This window comes from Balaenoptera ricei, chromosome 6 (genome assembly GCF_028023285.1).
Source record: "Balaenoptera ricei isolate mBalRic1 chromosome 6, mBalRic1.hap2, whole genome shotgun sequence".
In the NCBI taxonomy this organism is placed as follows: domain Eukaryota; kingdom Metazoa; phylum Chordata; class Mammalia; order Artiodactyla; family Balaenopteridae; genus Balaenoptera; species Balaenoptera ricei.
This window is the reverse complement of record NC_082644.1, coordinates 6,086,866-6,109,711: the sequence shown is the minus strand read 5'-3', so window position 1 is coordinate 6,109,711 and position 22,846 is coordinate 6,086,866. Positions and strand designations below refer to the sequence as shown.

At 44.9% G+C, this 22,846-nt stretch overlaps 1 protein-coding gene across 5 annotated transcripts in view; it reads right to left on the bottom strand.

Moving 5' to 3' along the window:
• GALNTL6 (polypeptide N-acetylgalactosaminyltransferase like 6) overlaps positions 1 to 22,846 on the bottom strand; it is a 1,732,831-nt gene that overhangs the window by 4,519 nt on the left and 1,705,466 nt on the right. For 4 of the 5 annotated variants that reach the window (XM_059926764.1, XM_059926766.1, XM_059926762.1 and 1 more), the window contains 2 exons: positions 20,818 to 20,934; positions 12,095 to 12,244 (listed from right to left, as the gene is read on the bottom strand). In XM_059926764.1, coding sequence (XP_059782747.1) covers positions 12,095 to 12,244; positions 20,818 to 20,934 — 267 coding nt within the window. Of the gene's footprint in view, positions 1 to 8,660; positions 9,149 to 12,094; positions 12,245 to 20,817; positions 20,935 to 22,846 lie in introns of those variants that run through there. The other variant, XM_059926763.1, reaches the window with a different exon arrangement.

The window sequence follows — 22,846 nt, the reverse complement described above, 5'->3', positions numbered from 1 at the left end:
TCCACGCCTGCTCTCCTCTTAATTTGTTTTCAGTCAGGGAGCGTCCCCAATTCTAAAAATCAGAACGCACTAACCATCTGGTCTGAGACCAGCTATTCAAGACCAAATTGCATTTTCTGAAATCCTGGCGAAATAGAATTTGCAAAAATTGGCACCTGTCTCGACCCGTTATCCGAATGGATACATCAGTACCTCCTGGTTTAAGCAGAAGATTTATGGACCAAAGTAATTAGTTCAGGAATGAGTTCTTCTGTTTAGTTATGGTCCGGGTGTTTACATGTTGCCTGAAATACAACATGATCCAGGGCATCTGGGTTCAACAAATATTTATTAAGCGCCTTTTATTTTCCGGTGTGTGTTAGGAAGTAGGCATAGAAAGATAACCTAAGATGCCTCCTCTGGCCCAAGAAGTGGGGGAGACCAATAGGTAAACAAGACATGATTGAAGCAGAAAGTGTCAATGAGATTGTAGCTGTGGGGGAATAGGATGAATAAAGAAGAATGTGTGAACAGAGACATATGAACTAACAGGTATATTTATGCATTCAGTTTATTCAACAAGAGTCTACAGGGTGCTTACTATCTGTCAGGCACTGTCTTAGGTGTTTGGGATGTATCAATAACCTTAATAATATAAAAATTCCTGCCCTTCTGGAGCTTACATTCTAGAGGTGGGGTTGGGGGTAGAGCAGTAGGGCACAGACCATAAACCATGAGTGTAATTGTTTCCATGGCCTGTTCAAAGGTGACATGGAACAAATCAAAGCAGTCCGGAGAAACTCGAGAGCCAAGGGAAGAGCTGGTGTGCAAAGTTAAATAGGGAGGCAAGGGTAAACCTCACTGGGAAGGTGACATTTGAGTAGGTGATGTTTGAAGAAGGTAAGGGAATTGGCAATGCAAGTATCTGGAGGAAGAGGTGCCAGACGGGGCAACAGCCAGTGCAGAGGCCCTAAGCAGGGATGCAGTGTGGGTTAGAGTAACATGAGGAGGCCAGGGTGAGGGAGAGTGGTCGGAGATGAGTCAGAGGTGATGGAGGGCTCCGTCCATCATGTGCTGGGGACCAGCAGATCACTTGGTGTGGCCCAAGCACAAGGAGCAAGGGGGAAGATTCCAGAGGGTGACAGATGAATTCCACATCATGAAGAGACTGGGGTGCAACGCTAAGGCTTGACTTTTCAGGCAAGCGTGCGGGATGGTTGTTGGAGGATTTAAAACAGTGGAGTTAAGGATCCACATCTTGGGTGCCTCATGCTGGTGGCAGAGAGGAGGATGGGGTGGGAGTGGGGGACTCTGGATACAGCCGGAGGCACAGCTGGAGGCTACTGCAGTGGTCCAGATTTGAGCCGAGGTGAAAGCAACAGCAATGGGGAGGAGTTGGGGGTGACCTGAGACATGGTTGGAAAGCTTTTTCAGGAGGTGAATGCACAGGGCGTTCTGATTTGATGGGACGTGGGGATTAAGGTGGAGGGAGGGGATGACTAGAGGAAAAGCAGTGTTGAGGTGAGAATTGCGGAAAGAGGAGCAGGATTGGGGGTGGGGATGATGATCTCTGTTTCAGGTATAATGAGTCATAGGTGTTTATGGGACATCCAGGTTTAGATGCCCCGAAAGCAGTTGGGTATAGGCTGGACCTCAAGATAGCTTCTCTGTAAAGTGGGGAGAGTCGAGTTACTCCCTCCTGCTGACTGTTCATTTCTGTGTAACTCACACTGACAGCAAATGCATTTGTGAGAGACATCGCCTTCATGTCCTTTTGTTTCTAGTATGGATATGAGAGAAGGAAGGCTCGGAATTATGAGACTAGTTTTTAATCCTAGTTTTATCTCTGACAGGAATCTCTGATGGCCCCTTCGTTTGCTAGTGATTTCAGTTTTCCATCTGCAAGACGAATGGAGTGGGAGGAGGAGGGAGGGATGAGATAAGGGACAAAAATATCCGCCTTCCCACCTCCTAGGGTCGTGGAGAAGAACCAGGTGGATATTATGAGTGGCCTCTGAGTTCTGGGAGAAAGACACATCAGGTGGTTTTTTTCCTGCCTATTTTTGCTGTTGGCATCTGGGAGAATGCGAATAACACCTTGACAGGCATAAAAGGGACAAAGCAGTCTGATTGCCTATCCTTTTCCATTTTTTCTTTGGACAGGTACAGTTCCTCACAGGGGGAGAAAATTGGTCTTCCTGCATCAGTGGATAATTTGGCCAATCAGAAATAATGCCTCTGATGCCCCGACCGACAGAGCCCTCGGTGTGTGCGCTGAGACAGTGCTGACAGCCCCTGCCTCCTGCTGCATCACTGGGTTTCTGGGCTACAGGCAAGTGATGGGCATGAGCACACCCTCAATTCTCAGAGCAGCCAGGATCATTACAGAATCGGCTGTGATTTGTTAAATCTCTGCTCTTCACACCATTCAAAGACTTCCCAGCCTCTTCGCTAAATTCTTAGCATGGTCCCGAGGTCTTGTATAGGCAGGCCTGCCCCTGGCCTTAGAATTCATCATTTCCCCTCACACTCAGACGCTTCAACTGGCTTCTCCGTTCTTCCAAGGAAACCAAGCTCTTCCCTACCCGAGGGCATTTGCATAAGCCGATCCCTGTATCTGGGATTTTTTTTAAACTTAATTTTTATTTTATATTGGGGTATAGTTGATTTACAATGTTGTGTTGGTTTCAGGTGTACAGCAAAGTGATTCAGTTATACATATATTGGTTCGGCCAAAAAGTTCATTTGGGGGACTTCCCTGGTGTTCCCGTGGGTAAGACCTCGAGCTCCCAATGCAGGGGGCCCAGGTTCGATCCCTGGTTGGGGAACTAGATCCTGCATGCCACAACTAAGGAGTCCACATGCCGCAACTAAAGATCCCACATGCTGCAATGAAGACCCGGCGCAGCCAAAATAAATAAGTAAGTAAGTAAGTAAATAAATAAATAAATAAAAATAAACCAAACTCCTGCCAACATTACATAAAAGAAAGTTCATTTAGTTAATGAATACGTTGTTCAATAAAGTTCTTGGGGAAAATGAAAAATTTGTCTTTTATTTTTACTTAAAACTGAACGAACTTTTTGGCCAACCCAATACATATATCCATTCTTGTTCAGATTCTTTTCTTCACTTGCCTAAATCCTACTCATCTTTTAGGTATCCATTTAAAAGCTACTGTGTCAGAGCAGCCTTGCATACCTCTCTGACCTGGGTAGAGCCCAGTGTTCCGTTCCCATATTATCCTGTACACTTAATGTATTCAATTTAAAAATCTGTCTGCTTCCCCAATAGACTGAAAACTCCAAGAGTAGAGAAAACCCATCTGTTCCATATCTTGTTTCCATCTGTCCATAGCTGTTCATCTCCCCTCAGTAAACCTGCCAGCAGTCACATCAACATAATAATAGCTGCTATTTATCGAGTATGTATTTATGTGCCTCGTAGTGTTAAATGTTCTACCCAGATTTTCTCATTTTATCTACTTCATCCACATAAGCAACCTGAAGAGAGAGTGAATGTGGACAAACAGGAAGCCAGGTTCGTCTGTTTATTTAACAAATGCTAATTCAGCACCTACTATGTGCCAAGCAGTGTTTTAGGTACTGAGGATACTGCATGAGAGAAAGCAGAGAAAAATCCCTGCTCTTGTGGAATTTACATTCTAATATTTAGCGACAGTTAAATAGCTAAAATAGTATAGGAAGACGACTAGACAGCCTATCATTGCCTCTATGTAAACTTACTAGGAGAGCTAAAGTCAAATCAGGAGAAGTTTTTCGGGCACCTGAGAGTAATAGCTGACACTCATTGAACTCTTATTAAGTGCCGTGTCCTAGGTGCATTTAGCTTTTATTTCATCATCACAATAATCTTCTAAGGTAGATACTGTTATTATTGCCATTTGATAAACGAGGAAACAGAAGCACAGAGTAAGGAAGTTTCCCAAGATCCCAGAGCTAGGACCACCGCGGAGCCAGAACTCAAATCCCAGGTCCCTCAGGGTCCAGCCCCTGTGTTCTCGGCCTCAGCCTGTCTCACCCCTGTCTTCTTCTTCTTATTTTTTAAAAAATATTTTGGCCATGCTGCACAACATGTGAGATCTCAGTTCCCTGACCAGGGATCGAACCCTCACCCCTTGCATTGGAAGCGTGGAGTCTTAACCACTGGACCGCCAGGGAAGGCCCTCACCCCCTTCTTAGCCGAGCCAACTAGCGGTCCTGCTCCAGACCCACACATGCTCAGTAGCGAAGAACTGTCCTCCTTAGCAAATACTAATTTCAAATTTGTATAGTTCCGATTACCAGGATCCTTTAAAGTTTGACAGTCTTGATCTTGACAGGCATTCAGTTCAGGAAGTGTTTGTCCATATGTTAGAGCCTGAGATAGATTGTGATGAAATCTTTTTACTAGTGACCAGAGGGTGGCAGTGAAGCCTGTTAGGTAAAATGGTAACCAGCAGGGATATGGCTAAGGTACCCAGATATGGCAAAAGTTAAAAGGACGTGACGACGAAGTGACTTCAGCTGGATTAGACACACAGACAGAAACAGAATGGGAAGGCAACACTGCTGAAAATGTAGCTTCTTTGCAGGGGTGTCTGTACTCCCCACCCGGGAGTTAACCTCGCTCATCTTTGAACTGTCAAGTTGCACTGAAGATCACAACTTCTCAGGGTACAATGCTCATGTCTCCTATTGTGTCTCCTATTATTTTCAGAGTATAGGGTATGATGTAGACATTGTGCATCTGCTTTTCAGCAAGATGTTTGAAAATCCCCCTTTGTTTTCCTATGGGTAAGCTGGAGAAATGTGGGCTAGAAGATAATTCACCATTAGGTGAATTTGTATCTGGTTGAGTAACTGCACCCGATGGACCAATGTCTCCTCCATCATAGGATGGAGAGCTCGGTTCTGGGCCTTGTTCATTGGGATCAACAGCTTAGATGAGGGCCTGGGTGCACGCTACTTTGCCCTAACTCACGGCTGGAGTAAAACTAGTTCACCTGGTAATAAGCTGGATCAAAGAGTCGAAATCCAGGCTGGGGTAAATCTCGTGAGGGAGAATTTAATAGAAACCAATGGATGGCTACCCAAGTATAAAAGGTGAACTGTACAGGTAGAAGACTACAGAGACGTGTCTGTGTAGCAAAGCAAGAGTGGTTTTTTTTAATACTGAAAGCTCATTAAGAGGCCAAGTATGTGAAGTTAAGGCAGAAAGTCAATCAACTCAAGCTAGTTCAACAGGCATATACTGCTCATAACAAAGGGGTGCTAGAAACTCATTCTATTCTTTGGTCAAACACACCTAGAATACTGTGTTCCCTTTTGGGCATCACGCCACCCTCTAGGACCATCTGGAGTGTGTTAAGAATCTGTGTCCGGGAGGCTGAGGTAGGTCCCAATGAAGCTATCTGAAGAAAAATTGGGCCATGTAATTGGAAGTAAGGAGTAAAGATCAGGCAAGCATTGTTCAAGGATCTGGAATCCGTCTTGACCAAAATGGATGAAATTTAATCTGTGTGGTACCAAAAGTCTTAGAGCTTTGTGATACTTGGGACTGTCCAGAAATGAAGGGGCCGATCAGGGATAGTGTGACTGTCTAAGTATGACCACAAGTCCAGGATTTTGTAGTGGGGCTTCATTTATCAGAACGAGAGTCGAATTTCACGCCTTTTAATTAAACTCTGTTTCCTCATTTTAGGTCCTAAATCAATACCAAACCGGAATGATTTAAAAATAACAACCTTGTGGCCATCCATCTGGCATCTTCGTGAACCAGCAGGATTTTATGAGCTGAGAGGCTAAAGCCCTGGTACGTAACACAAGGTACCATAAATAGTCAGATGTGGGCACATGCCAAGAATTCCACCCACTCACTTTTCAAAGTACTGTGACTGTTTCACTGTTATCAGTTTAGCCTGACAGGTGTCTTTTTATCTGTATTTTCCTGTTTGATGTTATTTTTAAGCCCTTTCTTATGGAAGTTAAACTATAAGGACACCCCAGGAAGCAACTCAGAAAAGTGATGTAAACCTTTCACTTTTGGACTTTGGGGAGGTTGTGAACTTGGTTCTGAGACCAAAAGATGTGCTAAGTTTCATCCAGTGCGGCTTGGGGTTCCTGGAGGGGATCGCGTCAGTAATTGAGCCCATTTAATGAATATTTATTTACAAATGTCTACGTAGTAGTTATTAGGTGGGCCATACAGAAATACAAGAAAAAGTTCCTGCCCTCAGATAATTAACATCTATAAGCGGAGACTTACCATGCATAATACAATGTTCTAAGTACAAAGAAGGGAACAAAATGGTATAGGAATACAAGCAGAGGGGCAATTTCCAGCTACAGTAGGAGGGAAGAGTAGGGTAAGGAAAGTAGGTAAAAACTGGAACTAGAAAAGTGATTCTCCATCTGGCTTCCCATCAGAACCTTTTAGGAGCTTTTTAAAACTACCAATACCCAGGCTTCTCTTTCTAGAGCATCAGTCTATCCTTATGCCAACAGCACACTACACTAATAATTGTATTTTTGTAATGTTTGGGTACCTGGCACTTTTATAGTGTTTGGTACTTGTTCTTTTTCTTCTTCAACTTTTTCTTGGCTATTCTTGGCCCTTTGATTTCCATATAAATTTCAGAAGCAGCTCATCAATTTCCACAAATAAACCTGCTGGGATTTGATTGGTTTTGTATGAAATGCTAACACCTGCTTGAGAACGGATGTCTTCACAATATTGTCTTCTTATCCTTGAACATGGTAGCTTTCCTTTGTATTTTTAAAAGTTCCTCTTAGTGATGTTTTGTAGTTTTCTGTATAAAGGCCTTGCACATCTGTTGTGAGATTTATTCCTAATTATTTGATACCTTTTATGGTGATCAAATGGAATAAGTTTAGAATTTCATTTTCCAGTTTTTTGTTGCTGGCATACAGACACTTGATTGTCTTATATTTACCTTGTATCCAGAACTATGCTGAATGTACTTACTAACTTTAATAGTTTAGATGTATAACCTTTGGATTTTTTTATGTACACAACTATGTCGCCTGTGAGTAAACTGTTTTATTTCTTCCTTTCTGTTTCTTATACCTTTTAATTTCTTTATCTTGCCTGATGGCTCTGGGAAGCCCCCCTGTGCAATGTTGAATAGAAGTGACGGTAGCAGACATTATATTTTATTCCCAGTCTCCAGAGGGAAGTTGAAACATTTCACCACTAAGACTCATGTTATGGGGTTTTGGTTCTTATTAGGTTAAGTTTGTTTATTTCTATCAGTTTACTTTCTGTATGGCTAAGACTTATTAGTCAGAGGGTTAAAAACTTGAGGATTCATAAATAGACCATGCATATAAGGCCCCTCGACTTATGACAAGGGTGCCACTTCCCTGCAGTGGGAAAAATGATTTTTTTTAAGTAAATGATGATTGATCAATTGAATATAAATATGAAACAAACAGCCCCATTTTACATTGTAAACAAAAACTATTCCAGGGAATATATACCACAATGCAGAAGGTTAAACAGCAAAGCTTCCAAAGATGACTTAGAATACTACCTTCTTGACTTTGGTGTGGGCAAAGATTTCCTAAACAGGACACAGAAAACACCAATCAGAAAGAAGAGCTCTTCACCAAGGAGAGAGAAAAGGCCAGAAGCTGACTAGAGTAAGATATTTACAAATAACCACTATACCTAGATATACCAAAAACTCTTCAAAATCTGTAAAAAAAAAAAAAAAAAAAAGAAAGAAAGAAAAGAAAAAAAAAAGTCAGACAACCCATGTTAAAACATGGTCAACAGACTTGAACAGGTTCTTCTCAAAGAAGATCTCCAAAAAGGCTAACAGACGTGTGATCTCACTCTACAACCACAGAACGGAAAAAGGAAGAGAAAAAGAAACCGACGTGCCAGGTGTTGGTGAAGGTGGGAAGGTCTGGGTTCTCAGGCAGCATCTGCCCACAGTTCTTCAGGCCCCAGGATTTCAGTGCCTGCCGACCTGACCTCCTGAAGCTGGCCCCTGTATCTCGCTCTAGGGCCTCTGTTCTCTGGGCTCTAGAACAGCTCCGTCTGTAAGAGCAGCAGCCCAGAGGTGTCAGGAATAAACACCCCCCAGGAGCAGCCGTAAGCCGAGACTGGCTGTGGTGGTGTTTAAATATCCCAACCCCCTTCCCGTCGGTACGTGGTGTAGACCATTGCAGAGGTGTTGGTGGGCTTGGTCTCCCCTTGCCCACAGTGGTACTTGCTTTATCATAGGCCCTATACTGGTTCCCATTCCTTCCCTGTTTCACTTCCCTACTCTCTGCCATGATTTTGGAGGCAGGTGGGCATCTCCCAAATAAACCACTTGTACTCAAATTCTCACTTCAGGGCCTACATCTGGGGAAACCCCAATGAAGATATATGTTATACTCCCATAAAAATGTTTCCTTACCAGAAAAGGACATGTGAGATAGCTCTTGATCTGGGGGGATAACAGTAGTTAATATTTCTTAGCATAGTTTGCTATACAGCACGATATAGCTCCCCACTATTCTCAGTGTAAAAAGTGTACTTGTCACTCACATGGATGGAAATTGGATCATATGGTCAGAAACCTGGCTGGAAGTTTTCCACGGTTTATCTCACTGAATTACTGTCTCTGTTTTATTGACGTGGAAGTTGAAAATCACACATGTGAAATAACTCACTCAAGGTCACATTACAGTTCCAGGATGAATTAGAATGTCTTAGGCCAGACAAGCCACCGTGACGTTGACCAGATTGTGAAGAGGCAGGATGAGAATTTGGGAGAAGGCACTTCATCTTCTCGGTGGGAAACCAAGTAACGTATAAACCAGAGGGATGCAGTGACCAGCTCTTGTGGGCACCCCTCTGACTTCAGGACGGAAGGTGGGTTAGGGGGGGAAGGGCGGAGGCAGGGTGGCCCTTTAAGGGAGCCTTTGCAGCAATCGGGGACTGAGACGGGAAGGGCTGCAGCCGGGGCTGTGGCCACAGGGACGGCAAGGCGAGGGAGGGGTTCGCACGTCTTAGGGACCAACTAGATGTAGGGGGTTAAGGAGGCGGCGGGACAGTTTCTTGTTTCAGCTGTCGTTTTGAGTGTCGGCTGGTGACTTGAATATTTTTACTGAGGTCTCTTCTGCGAGTCATCGTTCTTGTAGCCGGGGTCCCCCTGGTGGCGAAAGAAACCGAAAATGGGATTTCTTACCCTGGGTACCTGCTACGAGGGGAGATGGCTGGGCAGGAGCCTAGTTACCCGACCCTAGGATAGGGATTCCTTCCTTTTCTCGTGGTGGCAAAGAGCCGCACAGAAAAATAACTGAGAGCCAGGGGGCGGAGGGTCAGGGAGGGTGGTCCAGTTCTAAGCTGGGTAAGTTTCTGGGGTTGTAATACACAACATGGGGACTACAGTGAATAACTCTGTATCGTATACTTGAAAGCTGCCAAGAGAGTAGATCTTAACAGTTCTACACACACACACACACACACACACACACACACACACACACACAGAGAGAACTCCGTACAGTGATGCATTTGTTAACTATACTTGTTGTGGTGATCATTTCTCAGTGCATACGTATATCAAATCGTTACGTTGTATACCTTAAACTTACACAATGTTGTGTGTCAGTTATATCTCAGTAAAGCTGGGGGGAAAGGGGAAAATCTTCCTGAAAAAAAAAAAAAAGGCCAACAAGATCTGAAAGCTGATGGGTGCTGAGAGGTCAGAAAGCCAGGCCGTCGGCGCCCTTCCTCACTCAGGCAGGTCGCCGGCAGCCACTACTCAATCCAGGAAATCTCTGTGCGCCTGGGAGAAGCGCTTGTCTGGCCTTGGTGATGCAGAATCCAACAGGCATCAGGACTCGCCCCGGGGAATATTGATCGGATTGCTTAAGGGCGCAGGAAAGAGGAGAGACTTCAAGGCCCGATGCACCTGCGCTCGAATGCTGGCTTGGCCCCAAATCTGTTTCTTCCTCTGTGGATTGTCCGTAACAGGCCCAGGTGGTTGTGAAGTGTGTAAGACACTAGCTCTGTGAATCTTCACCAGCTGGAGGATGAGGAGGACGGAGCCCAAGAGATGCCCCACGGGGGTCCTTTAGGCAGTTAGCAGAGTCTCAGGGATCCACGTGGATTCGTCAGTGTGCTGATACAAAGGGGGACCCCAAAGCCGACTCCAGAGATTGCTAAGCTGTCCAAAGCCCCCAGGGCCAAGCAATGCCTCCAAACAGACAAGGCGGCACCCACCAGAGGGACTTCTCGCTCTGTGCCTCGGGAAGGGCCCTTGGAATAGACAAGGGTCTTTCTCAAACAGGTACATTTGAACAGGCCTGAATCATCACCTGAGATGAGCTATTTCAGAAACTTTCCATTTTAGGCCTTGGGCATGTTCCCGATGATGTATAAATCGTGCTTGCTGTATAACTACCCGGTGAGTGAAACCAGAGTCACATGAGGCCAGGTCTGAGGAAAGAGACCAGCACAGTTGTGCCGGGTGGGTCCCTGTACTTTCCTGGCTTAACTGGGCATTATGGTGTGTTTTGTCCCTCATGCTGTAAGCAGTGATGAGAAACGGTCCGCTCCGTGGGGACCAACAGCACACGAGGCAAACGGCAGATCAGGTATTTTATCCATGTGCCCTGAAAGTAACTTCCTAATGGTCAGCATATAACCATCAAAAACAAAACAAAACACTTCTTTATTGCACCACGCACGGACTGTATTATATTGAATAGCAAAAGGGTTTGACAAGATTAATCATTTCTGATATATCTCACAAGGAAAACAGGGAGGTTTTCCTCTTGTCTGATTTCCCCCCATCACCCCGTATCATATCGGATGCATCTTCTCATTAGCTCTTTTGATTTTAAATTGTTTTTTAAGAGAATATAACAACTGGTGTTTTGTACTTTTTCCACGACCTGCCAAATGTTGGCAGGGGTGTGTGGCAGTGTGCAGAATAAACTTGTACAAATGAGTCTGCCTTTGAGTATAATTTTCGGTGCCCACCTCTAAGAGGTAGATGCCAGAAAGCTCACTAAGTGAAGGAACAGGTATCAAAACCAGTGGTCCCCATGTTGATTCTCTGCAGACCCTTCCCTTCAGCTCTCTGTGATTTCAGGGGATACTGACTTGACCTCAGCCAAGGCTGGCCAACACTCCTGATTCAAGTGGTGGGTGGGACATTTTCCTTACAGTCTGGGGTGAGGCTGAATCATTCCAGAGTGTGAAAAGGCATACAGAGGGCATCTTCCACCTGGCCGGGGAGGCCCCTAGCAATTCTACAAACTTGAGGAGCAGAATGGAACTTACGAGTTCTTGCTAATTGACAGCTGAGTCCTGCCTGAGAAACCAAAGAAGCTGAGAGAAAAATTGTATTCTAAAAAGCTATCAAAAGATAACTTAATGAAAATATTTTAAAATATTTAATTGCTCTTTATTTTTTACTTAAATGCTCAACTCAATAAAATATGATTTTCTATTTAGTTTTGAACTATTTTTTCTAGCAATAAATGTTACCCTTCTAATTCTTTAAACTTTTAAATTCCCCAAATAAGTTCTCCTTTGCTATACTTGGGCAGGATTTTGGCCAGATTAAAAATGGGTCTTTCTATATAAGGGTTGCAACAATTAGATCTACATGAATATATTAGTATTTGTGTAAATGTAATTGTCTTAACCCAGAGAGCTCCCAAGCGAATGAGCCTGAGATGCATAATAAGTAAAGAGATGTGTTAATCCGTGTGTGTGTGTGAATTGGTGTTGTGAAAAACTCTACACGTGCACATTTGTTTGCAGGGCATGTGGCCCCTGCGTTTGGGAGCCATCTGGGTTGAGACCAGGCCCCTCCCGTGTAGGGCTTGTGTCCTGGCTCAAAGCCATGTGCAGTCATAACTGACTGTGCTCGGTGCGCACGTGGCCAGCAAAGCCAAAGCAATGCCCCTTCCTACACCCTCTGTCTTTCCCCTCATCTTTGCTGTGGTCTCCAAATGCATGAACCAAATGGCCAGGTGACAATTTAAATCAAAACAGTGCGTTAAAACCAAAAACCTTTGCGTTAGAAAACCTGAAGCAGGGCAGTTGGAGAGCTCCCTGCCCGCAGCGAGCTGGCCCTTACCTTCCGATGTCCCCAGAGCTGGTTCCCCTTCATGCCGTGACAGTCATACAGAGTGACCGGGCTGCTATGGGAGATGGCGTCGAAGCAGAATTTTCGGGTGTGCAGGGGCTCACCTGGCCGAATATCTTCTCTCCAACCAAAGGTGAAGAGCTAACAAAACAACAATAGCAGAAAAGCTACAGTGAGTTGAATTTGGAGAGATTTGGAAGCAGGGGGAGGTATGTCCTTTAGCTATGAAGAACTCCTGCTTCGTGATTTACAAGAAAAGACCTATGTCTCAGCATAATAGGGGCACTGAAAAAGGCATGCATGCTAATGCTCTGTAGCAACACCAGAAGCACTTTTGGCCAAGGCTGGCCAAAAAAGCAAATGAAGTGTTTCCGGTTAGATAGACAGAAAGAGAGAGAGAGACAGACAGACAGACAGAGGGAGACAGAGGGACAGAAAGAAGGGAGAAACTTTTTAATGATGGCCTTTACCTTCTTCATTTAGATGAAAAAAATGAGTGGGTTAAATGCCACACAGTTAGCCGAAATGAGCAGATTAACTGAGAAAAGACCGGGAGTAGGGTTGAGCTGGATGGATGCCAGCAACTTGAAAATTTTGATTTAAATGAAAGCTAAGCTTGATGAAGTAAAGAATAGGCAAATTGATTTCCTGGAGTTGGTAAGAGTAATCCTGCCGGGCATTGTAGAAAGTTCTAGACTGTGACTCCCAGTAAGAGATACAGTTTGCAAAGATGCATAGATCCCCTTTCCCCCAACTGAAAACGGAAATTTCATGAAATATTTGTCCTCAATGCATTTAATAGACTCTGATATTCCATCCAAACTTTTCCTGTCTTAGTCTATTCTATTCCATCCATCCATTCTATTATTTTATTTTATTTATTTTTAATTTAATTTAATTTAATTAATTTGTTTATTTTGGCTGCGTTGGGTCTTCGTTGCTGTGCGCCGGCTTTCTCTAGTTGCGGCGAGCGGGGGCTAGTCTTCGTTGTGGTGCGCAGGCTTCTCATGGCAGTGGCTTCTCATTGCGGTGGCTTCTCTTGTTGTGGAGCACGGGCTCTAGGGCGCGAGGGCTTCAGTAGTTGTGGCACGTGGGCTCAGTAGTTGTGGCTCGCGGGCTCTAGAGTGCAGGCTCAGTAGTTGTGGCGCACGGGCTTAGTTGCTCCACGGCATGTGGGATCTTCCCGGACCAGGGCTGGAACCCACGTCCCCTGCATTGGCAGGCAGATTCTTAACCACTGCGCCACCAGGGAAGTCCCCATTCTATTATTTTTAAAATGTGACTTATGGATGCACTAAATTGATTTTACAATGTATTAAATTGAAAAAACAACACTTCTGTAAGGAAAGGGTATTTTTTGGAGTTTGAGCTGGATAACCATTTGAGGGGTGCAGTACAAGAAATCCTTAAGTAAGTGGGAAAATGGACTAGATCAGCCCTAGGATTTCTTCCAATTCTAACATCTCAATGTCAGGAGACCCTGTGGATGTAAAAACAAACACAGTGCTGAGCTGTAAGCAGACAATACACTCGGCTCTGTCAAGCTGCAGATTACCGCAGTTTTGGGGTCCTACCTGGGTAAGAAAATGCAGAGAATCTGGCAAAATTCCAGGGATGGCTAACAAAAACAGTTAAATGGTGGGGATACTGCAGAAAACTTGAAAAAGCTGGGTTAAGTGGTCTGAAGAAAATCGGAAAGAACTGATCTAAATCAAACATATGAAGCCTACTGTCTGAGTTGTGGCGAGAGATTGCCTTCTGTTTCCCCGGGAGACACGACAAAATAGGATGTTTTAAATAGAGGAAGGTGTTTTAGGCTAGGCATTTGAAATAGATTCATGCAGAGGAATTGTGTGGTCTCTTTCCCTAGATTCGTTGTCGTCATTTTAATATGATTGCGGACTGAGGCATTTTTAGATTCATTCAAACCCTACGCAGGGGAATCATTTCTCAAGGAAAAGTGTCTGTTCAGCTACTCCTGGTTTTGATCACTCCCTTCAAATCAGGACCTACCGCTCCCTTGGTTTTTGAGATACTGTGCTCCTGTGTTATCCTAGAACTCTGTCCTGCCCATGTCCCGTTTCTGTCTATCCCTTCAATGTAGGTCCAGCTCAGGGTTCCTCAGATCCCATCCTTGCACCTTCCCTGGTTGGTCTCACACATGCTCAGTTTAACTCTCGCTGGCACGTGCATAACTCATCATCTGTGTTATGTCCAACCCTGTGTAGGACCTCCCTCTTACGTGTCCCATAGACATCTCAAAGTCACCACATCCTGAGTTCCATTGATTTCCTTCCCTTCTAAACCTGTTTCTGCTCCTGTGTTTTGTTTTAGTTGGTCACATCATTCAGCTTCGCAACCTGGGAGTCCTTTGTCTTTATGTCCTTGGTCTCCCTCATCATCTTCATCTACTGTATCTACAACTCTCACCACTTTTGTCTTCTAAGTATTACAGGAAGTGGTCCCTTCCCCTCTGTCTCCACCATCTTTGCTGTCAATGTTTCTTGTCTGGACTCTTGAAATGACCTTCTAATTGCTTTCTTTCCCACCTTCCTCTTCTAGTTCCTTCATATCTGTTTTCTATTAAATTGAAGTATAGCTGATTTACAACTTTGTGTTAGTTTCAGGTGTACAGCACAGTGATTCATTTATACATATATATCTATTCTTTTTCAGATTCTTTTCCCTTATAGGTTATTATAAAATATTGAGTACATTTCCCTGTTGGTTAGCTATTTTATATATAGTAGTGTGTATATGTTAATTCCAAACTCCTAATTTATCCGTCTTCTGCCCTTCCCCTTTGGTACCATAAGTTTGCTTTCTATGTCTGTGGGTCTATCTCTGTTTGTACCTAAGTTTATTTGTATCATTTTTTTAGATTCCACATATAAGTGATATCATATATTTGTCTTTCTCTGGCTTACTTCACTTAGTATGATAATCTCCAGGTCCATTTATGTTGCTGCAAATGGCATTATTTCATTCTTTTTTTATGGCTGAGTAGTATTCCATTGTATATATGTACCACATCTTGTTTATCCATTCCTCTGTCGATGGACACTTAGGTTGCTTCCATGTCTTGGCTACTGTAAATACTTCTGCAGTGAACATTGGGGTGCATGTATCTTTTTGAATTAGAGTTTAAAATACCCATATGACCATGTTACCTCTTAACCTGAAATCTCACCATATTTTCACATAACCCTTAGAGAATGAAGTTCAGACTCTTTAACACACAAAGAACTTTCCACCATCTGGACTTTGCCATGTTTTCCAGCTGCATCCCTTTCCCTTTAGTTTATGTTCTATCAACAATAAAAGATTTATAAGTTGCTAAGAGAGTAGATCTTCAAAGTTCTCATCACAGGAAAAAAATTCTGTATGTTTGGTGACGAATGTTAACTAGACTTACTGGGGTGATCATTTCACAATAGATACAAATATTGAGTCAATATGTTGTATTATTGAAACTAATATAAAACTGTATGTGAATTATACCTCAGTTTTAAAAAACTGTAGTTCCTTGCACTAATCAGGTGGTATGTATTTCCCCTTCGGTGACTTTGTTCACAGGAGCCCCTCTGGTTGGAAGGCCCACATCCACTGGCCAACCTAGTTACTGCTCAGCAGTCCTTTAAGGTTAAGTTCAGGTGTCCACTCGCTAAGAAGCCTTCTCTTCGAACCCCTCCCTTCCTCCCTCCCATCCCCCACCTTATTTCTCATGATTGTCCGACTATGTTTCTGTATCCCTCACTAGACCGTGAGACCCATAATGGCAGGAACCACATCTTCTTCATCTTTGCGTTTCCAGCACCCAGAACAATTCATGACATTTAATTAATGTCCAATAAAATTTCTGTTGAATAAGTAAAAACTCGCACTCATTATATTAACAGAAAGTGCATTGGGATAACTGTCAAGAGGAACTAATAATTAGTCTTTTCAGGTTCTCAAATGAATTTGTGTTGTTTGTGTCTAATTACAACAATAATTAATTTTTTGGAGCTTTCAATTCCAATGATTCTAGGCTCAGTTACCTATTATTAGAATAAAAATTTCCTGGCCTGTACACCTGTCATTGCTTAAATCTTTATGTTATTTAAATATCACAACCCCTTGGTACTATAAGCAGTGCAGCCCGCGCAGGAACCGGTGGTCTTGATGGTTTATCGATTTTCTGCTTTGTTTCTTTTCCTCTTTTCGGTTTTTATACACGTAGAAGCCAGAGCTGAAAGGCTCTGTCATCATCACCCAGTTGGGGACAAGTGGCCTGCAGAAGTGCAACGACTGGCCACCGGCACACTTCAGGAGTCCAGGCTTGTGTACGCCTCTGTAGACAGTCTTTTCTTACTTTTTACTTTCTTTCTGTTTCCTTTCCTTACTTTTTATTAAATAGATCAGTCAAGTCCAAAAGAATACCTGCGTGAAAGCAAACGGGCACATTTGTCTCTCGGCTGATTTATTCATCTGCTGTCACAATTACATCTCAGGGCACCCTCGGGTGACTTTTAGTTCTTGTTTCCAGGCTTGTTATGAGGGTGCAGTAATCATTCTCAGCTGTGCAGACTGATTATCCGCTTGTAGGCTTCAGTGTTTGAGGCATTAGTATTATTATTATCACCTGGTGCTTACTTTCCTGCGTCCCGGGAGACGCGTCTTCGGATTATATAAACGGCTTTATTCTTCTGCACCTGCCATTAGCTAAGATCTTTCTCTCTCGTGTCTTTGAAATGCTGTCTCCTGCCACGTAACTTATCCTAATGGTGGTGAGGAACCAATCAGGCACCGAGCGTCTCATTCCTTAGGCCCACGTGCCCCAGTGCAATCGTGTCAAAGCGGAAACAGACAGACCTCATGCACGTATTTGATGGTTTGCAAACCCTTGGGCTGCGCCTCGCTGACAAGAAGTATTCAGATTTTATTCAGGTTCCCTGCACAATACCTCCTGATTTTTTTTCAACCTCAAATTCCTCAGCCTCGGAGTAAATTGATGTTCCTTTCTCCACTTTCCTCTTTGAAGTGATACTTTAAAACGGATTCGGAATGATAGGTAAGTCATACTTCTTGGTGCGTGTAACGTTGCCTGAGTCTGTGTTGTGTTATACGAACCGGCTCACAAGCCTCGCTGCTGCACGTAAATTTATTATCTCAGTGTTGCTACCTGACCTGAGAAGATGGAAACGATTTTTCTCTCCGTGATTAGTTAGATTTTCTTGCATCGGCGTGCGGTTGGCAGAGGTCCGGGCTACTGCACGTTTCTCCTTGTGGTCTGGCATCCTCGGCCCTGAGGCTGACCCTGCACGCCCGTCAGCTGTCCTGTACCAGGTGCACTGATCCGCCTCCGTCTCCGCACGTCTCTGTCCAGCTCTGGACAGGGCAGCATCCTGAGCAGGACGGAGACTCCGCTGCAGGCTTCCTCCCAGCACAGGTCAGGGCTGCCCCCCGGCACCGAAGACTCCCCACGCCCCGCCTTTCCATCAGACCCCTAACGGCACATGGGGAGTGTTCTTTCCAGACCTCACAGTCCTAGGAAGGCCTTTTTCTTCTTTTCTTTCTTGGTCCCCATAGGAAACTGAGAGCCCGCTCTCGGAGCTGCGGTGATGCCTCGACAGAGGGCTGGAAAATGAACTGCACGCTCCCTTCCCGCAGGGGAGCCTCAATCATCCCCCTCCTCTGTGACAAAAGCCGTTTTCTTACCAGCTGCTTCCACAGACTCTCTTTAACTCCCCACGGAACTATTTTGTTTATTCATTTGTGTTTTATTTTTGCCATTAAAAAAAAAAATCATTCCAGCTCTAATAAGTGCCCCTTTCATGTTCTTTGAATGCTTTTGAATCAGAAAGAGCGCCTGTAATTTTCCTGTCCTGATATTCTTTTCTCCTTTGGGAATTTTAATCTAAAGGTAGAAGAATGAGTCCTAATTTTTAGAAGTCATTGAGTAATATATCGAAAAAAGCGAAGAGTTAATTACTGGAAAACGAAGCAGCATGTGATAATTGAACCGCCACGTCAGTATACGGTGATACGTATTTCAGATATGATTGACTTTACCTCCTTTCAACCTTGTTGCATTGCCCTGTTTTCAGAAGTCGCTAGAGGCTGGAAATCTCTTTCACGAGCTGTAGTAACTGATCTTTCGTTCCTCCTAGTTAGCTGTCTGCTTGTCTAGTGCTGCCCTCTGGTGACTATTTCTGGAATTACATGCCATGGCTTTTTGCAGTTTAGCTTGGGGTGGGGCGGGGTCGGGGAGGAACTGAACCAAAAAATTTAAAATGTATGCAGTGTAGCTGGTTTTCTTTATATTTACGTGCAGCCGTCAAACAAAATCTGCAGCCCAGAGCATATTTCATTCTAGCACATTCCAGGGGATGGAGACGTTCAACCTGATCCAGGCATTCAGGTATCAGCCAGCTGGATAGGTGTGTCTCTTGGTTGGGCTGAATAGAGATGGCGGAGTGAACTTTAACCCAACAGATACGGATTTTCCTTATGGCATTCTCCTTTTCCTTTTTAAGAAAATATCCTTTCCCACCCTAGATGCCAGCCTTACTGACTGGCCTTGAAGCCTTCTCTTTTGTTCCCAGGCTGCAGTCTGAATTGCCTCTTGGGGGAAACAGGCTGGCACCGTCCACCACCCTGGTCACATCCCCGTGGCACTTATAGAAAGGGACAGAGGATGGAGTAGGTCGTCAGCTTCCACGGATATTCCACGCCCCCCCAGTGACCCTCGAGCTGCAGGACCTTCTTTAAAACCCATCTGATACGTGTCCACACGTGCAGGGTGTATTTGAGGGAGTGGGACGTAGTATTTGATGTTCCGCGGCTGCCTCGGATGGCGGGAGATTTCTAGTTTGGGGTTGGTATAAAGCGATCTGCGGGGAAGGCTGTGAGAAGGAAGAAGACAGAGTATATTTGCTCTGCACCTGCTACCTGTGCAAGACGCTGGGACATCACGGATGTTATTGATTCTCACAATAACCCTGTTCGTGAGGTGGGTGTTACTGTCCCTGTTTAAAGGGGGAGGGACTATGGCCTCGAAAGATATAACGATTTCACAAGGACGCACAGGTTAAACTGGCTGGGATCTAGGTTGGCCTGACCGAAGGCCCATGATTCTTCTAGAAGACCACAAGGCTGCGGGAGAAGAGGACAAGGACCGGGCTCCCGGCTGGGTGGGGGAGGGTGTTGGGTTAGGGGTTGTTTGGCTGGACTCTGGGCTGTGCCGTGGGCTTGGTCTGCTGCTGCTGTTTTCCTGAATCAGCGGCTCTGCGCTGTACTGCAGGCCGGAGGGTTAAGGGATGCTCGGTGGGGAGGGGCCGGGGAGGGGCCGACAGGCCGAGTCTGCACACCCAGACAGCTCGTGGAGAACCCAGGCTGGGGGACGGGGAGCTTCACTGACTTGATGTTCAAGATGGACACTTGAGGAACAGCTGGAGGAGAGAACTAATGCCTTACTGGAGACTGCTTGCCTACTCTTGGTTTTCATAAGAGAAGCATTGTGGACAATTCTGGGAGACAAGGCATAAGCCCGACATAGGATCTTGAACTTGAGATGTATCCTTTTGTAGAGGGAGGGAGGGGGGCGTACGGTGGGGGGAAGGGGCTTTCACTGTATCTGTACATTTTTTTTCTTGTAAAAAATATGGCAATAGCTGTAGATACTCGTTCAGTCCGTGTGATGAGTACACCAGGGTGTGCCATAATTTTTTTATAGTTTCCTATTTGAAATATTTTATAATTTAATATTCAAATAATAAAAATGGGCAGATATAATTCTACCCACCGTCTTTCCTCTTTTACAGGTGACACAGTGTGAGGAAAGCCCCTTTCAAGGATGTTTCAAAGAGGGTCAGGAATCATACCTCACTTAATAAACTGAGTTGCTCTGAAATGTTTTTCAAGGAAAAGCAATAAATAGTCTTAAAGCCTCCCCTGAAGTCCATGCTGGGCTGTTATTGCCTCCAAGTGATCCTTTGTGTGTAAGATTACAAACTGCTGCTAACACGAGAGGTGTATGTAAAGTATTCTTTTCCGTAAACAGCCAGAGGGGGAAAATAAGATTAGAGAAAGTCACAAAAACTTACAGAATAACCAAGAGTCTTTCAGTAAAACCAGGAAATTTGCTTGGGAGAGTTACGTAGCACTCTACAAGCTTTTCATGGTTTGAAAACTACCATTCTGGGAAAGGAAATAGAAGACTAGGGTCACAATCAACATCTCTACCACCCTTTCTGTTATTATTAGTTTTTTAAAAGCATGGTCTATCTTTTGCCACCCTTTTATTTTATTTTTTTTAGTATTTATTTTATCTATTTATCTGGTTGCGCCGGGTCTCAGTTGCGGCAGGTGGGCTCCTTAGTTGTGGCACGTGAGCTCCTTAGTTGTGGCATGCGAACTCTGAGTTGCTCCGTGGCACGCGGGATCTAGTTCCCTGACCAGGGATCGAACCCGGGCCCCCTGCATTGGGAGCGTGCTTAACCACTGCGTCATCAGGGAAGTCCTCCTTTCTATTATTTAAAGCACGTTTTTATACATGATCTCAATTAACAATCACGACTGTCCTGAGAAGAAACGGAAGCAAAGAAGTGAAGTGATTCCCTTGACTGCAGAGCTGGGTGGTGACCTGTCAGGGCCTCACCCAGGTCCCACCTAGAGGTTTGTTCCCACACTGCCCCACCCCCCCTGCCTCAGCCCCTCCCCCCATGACGCACCTGCTCATGAGACCACGTCCTCTCAGAACCGTCCTTGACACAGACGTCCAGCCTCAGCTCGGTCCCTGTGGCTCCGTGTTTGCTGTCCACGCAGAGGTTTGCTGCCACGTTTCGAAGCTGTGGAAAGAAGACAGGATGAGGATGGGCTGTTTTTCATTGCACCCCTGGCTCCTGACAATCCTGGTGGAGATTCGGTATTTTTTTTGATTACATGATGATTGAATGATGCCTTAAATTTATATGCAATTTATGGAGAGAAATCAGAGGATTAAGTGTAACATTGCCCAGTCTACGTGTAAAAGAACATGGGAAGATTGGACAGCAAAATCTCAGCCGGGCAGTGTGTGAAGCTACGACCCAGGAGCACGAACGTGGAGTTCATGACTTCTGTACGATGGGAGATTTTTCTTTTTCAGGGAGTTCTTGAACTTGGAACTGGTTATCTTCGTACTTCAAAGCGTCTTCTCCCTTCACCACCTTAGCTGGGAGAGCTCCACTCTGAGGCAGGTGGTGCAGATAAAAGCTATGAGGAAGAGAGAGATCACTGTGCAAGGATGTGGCCACCTGACGCCCCCAGCGGCCTGGGATGGTCTTTGTCTGCACCTGTCATCCTGGTTTAGCATTTCTCCTGGATGATAAATTAATGCCATCCTAGAGTATTAGCAAAACAGGAAGGATAGTACTGTCGGTGTAATCCTCTACTGGATGAAGTTTCCCTACATCATGTCTGGACTTTGAAAAGTTGCAGAATGAGAAAAAAACACTCATAATTCTTAGCAAGTATTTTGTTAACGTGGTTGTAAAGAACTGAATAGCTGGGGGTGGGAAAAGGGGTGAAAAATATCAACAGCAGAAACAGCAATGGAAAAAGTCTGGTTGCAGACACATCCCCACGTCAGATCTTCCTGCGTGAAGGTTCCACCAATCTTCCTGTCGGCATCAGACCCACATCCTGCTGCAGAGCTGGGCAATGTCTACAGTTTGTTACTGAGGTGTGTCTGCTTAGATAAGCTCAAGGATCTCAATCCTTTCCATGCCTTTGTAGAGTCCTGGATTATAATAATCCCTTTAGGTACCACTAAGAATGGAAACAAGAACAGGATGTACTCAAGTGATCGTTTTAGTCACGGTTCTTTTGCCCAGCATGAGTAGATAAGGAGTCTCTCCAGGACGGAAGGATGCCTGAATGGGGCCTGATCCTCCTGGGATGGGGCGGTGAGGCAGAGAGGAGGTTGTCATGTGATGTACTGGGTGTCACGAATGGAATAAATGACGCCTGGATGGGGTGTGCTGGAGAGAGCTGTTTCATTTCCACTTCCTTTAGGAGTAGAGGCTGGTATAGTGTCATTCAGGAGGGAATCAATGTGGTGGATACCAGTTTCCTTATCCACGGAATTTGACAACAGCTGGGGCTTGTCTTCTGCTACTGGACCACTATTCTTGGGGTGTCTGTCCCCGATGACAGGGGATGTGAAATAATGGAGGACACAGGGTAACGGTTCTGAACCTACTTTGGCCTATGGACCTCTCCGAGAATCCAAGGAGAGCTATGGACACTCTTGCAAAAACAAGTGGACACACTGTAAGTGGACACACACAAGCACTTTTCTATGCGCTGTCCTGGGCACCATAGACTCCACATTTGAAGCTGAATGAGGGAAAATGTTTGCCACCCCCCAATCCCCCCCTCCCCCCTTGCAAATGAATTGACTCTCTCCTCTCAGTCTCATGGGCGATCTTGAAGGACAGGGGGTGAACTAGGCCGTGTCGGCGAGCACCCCGGTCACTCCCACTTCCTTCACCTTTTCTCCACCTCCTCAGTCAAGCACCAGGGAGGAATCTTACTGTGGAATTTGGGGAGCCACGCTTAAAATAGGCCTTTTGCGGACTCAGCTTCCAGGTGTGTGATCCAGTTTATTGGGTGAAAGAGAAGCACCCTGAGGGGCAGAAGTCTGAGCCTGCATCTCTCTCCAGAGACCAGCATCTGTCAGCGCCCGTCTGATCTTATCTGGGGCCAGGGTGTTGGTTT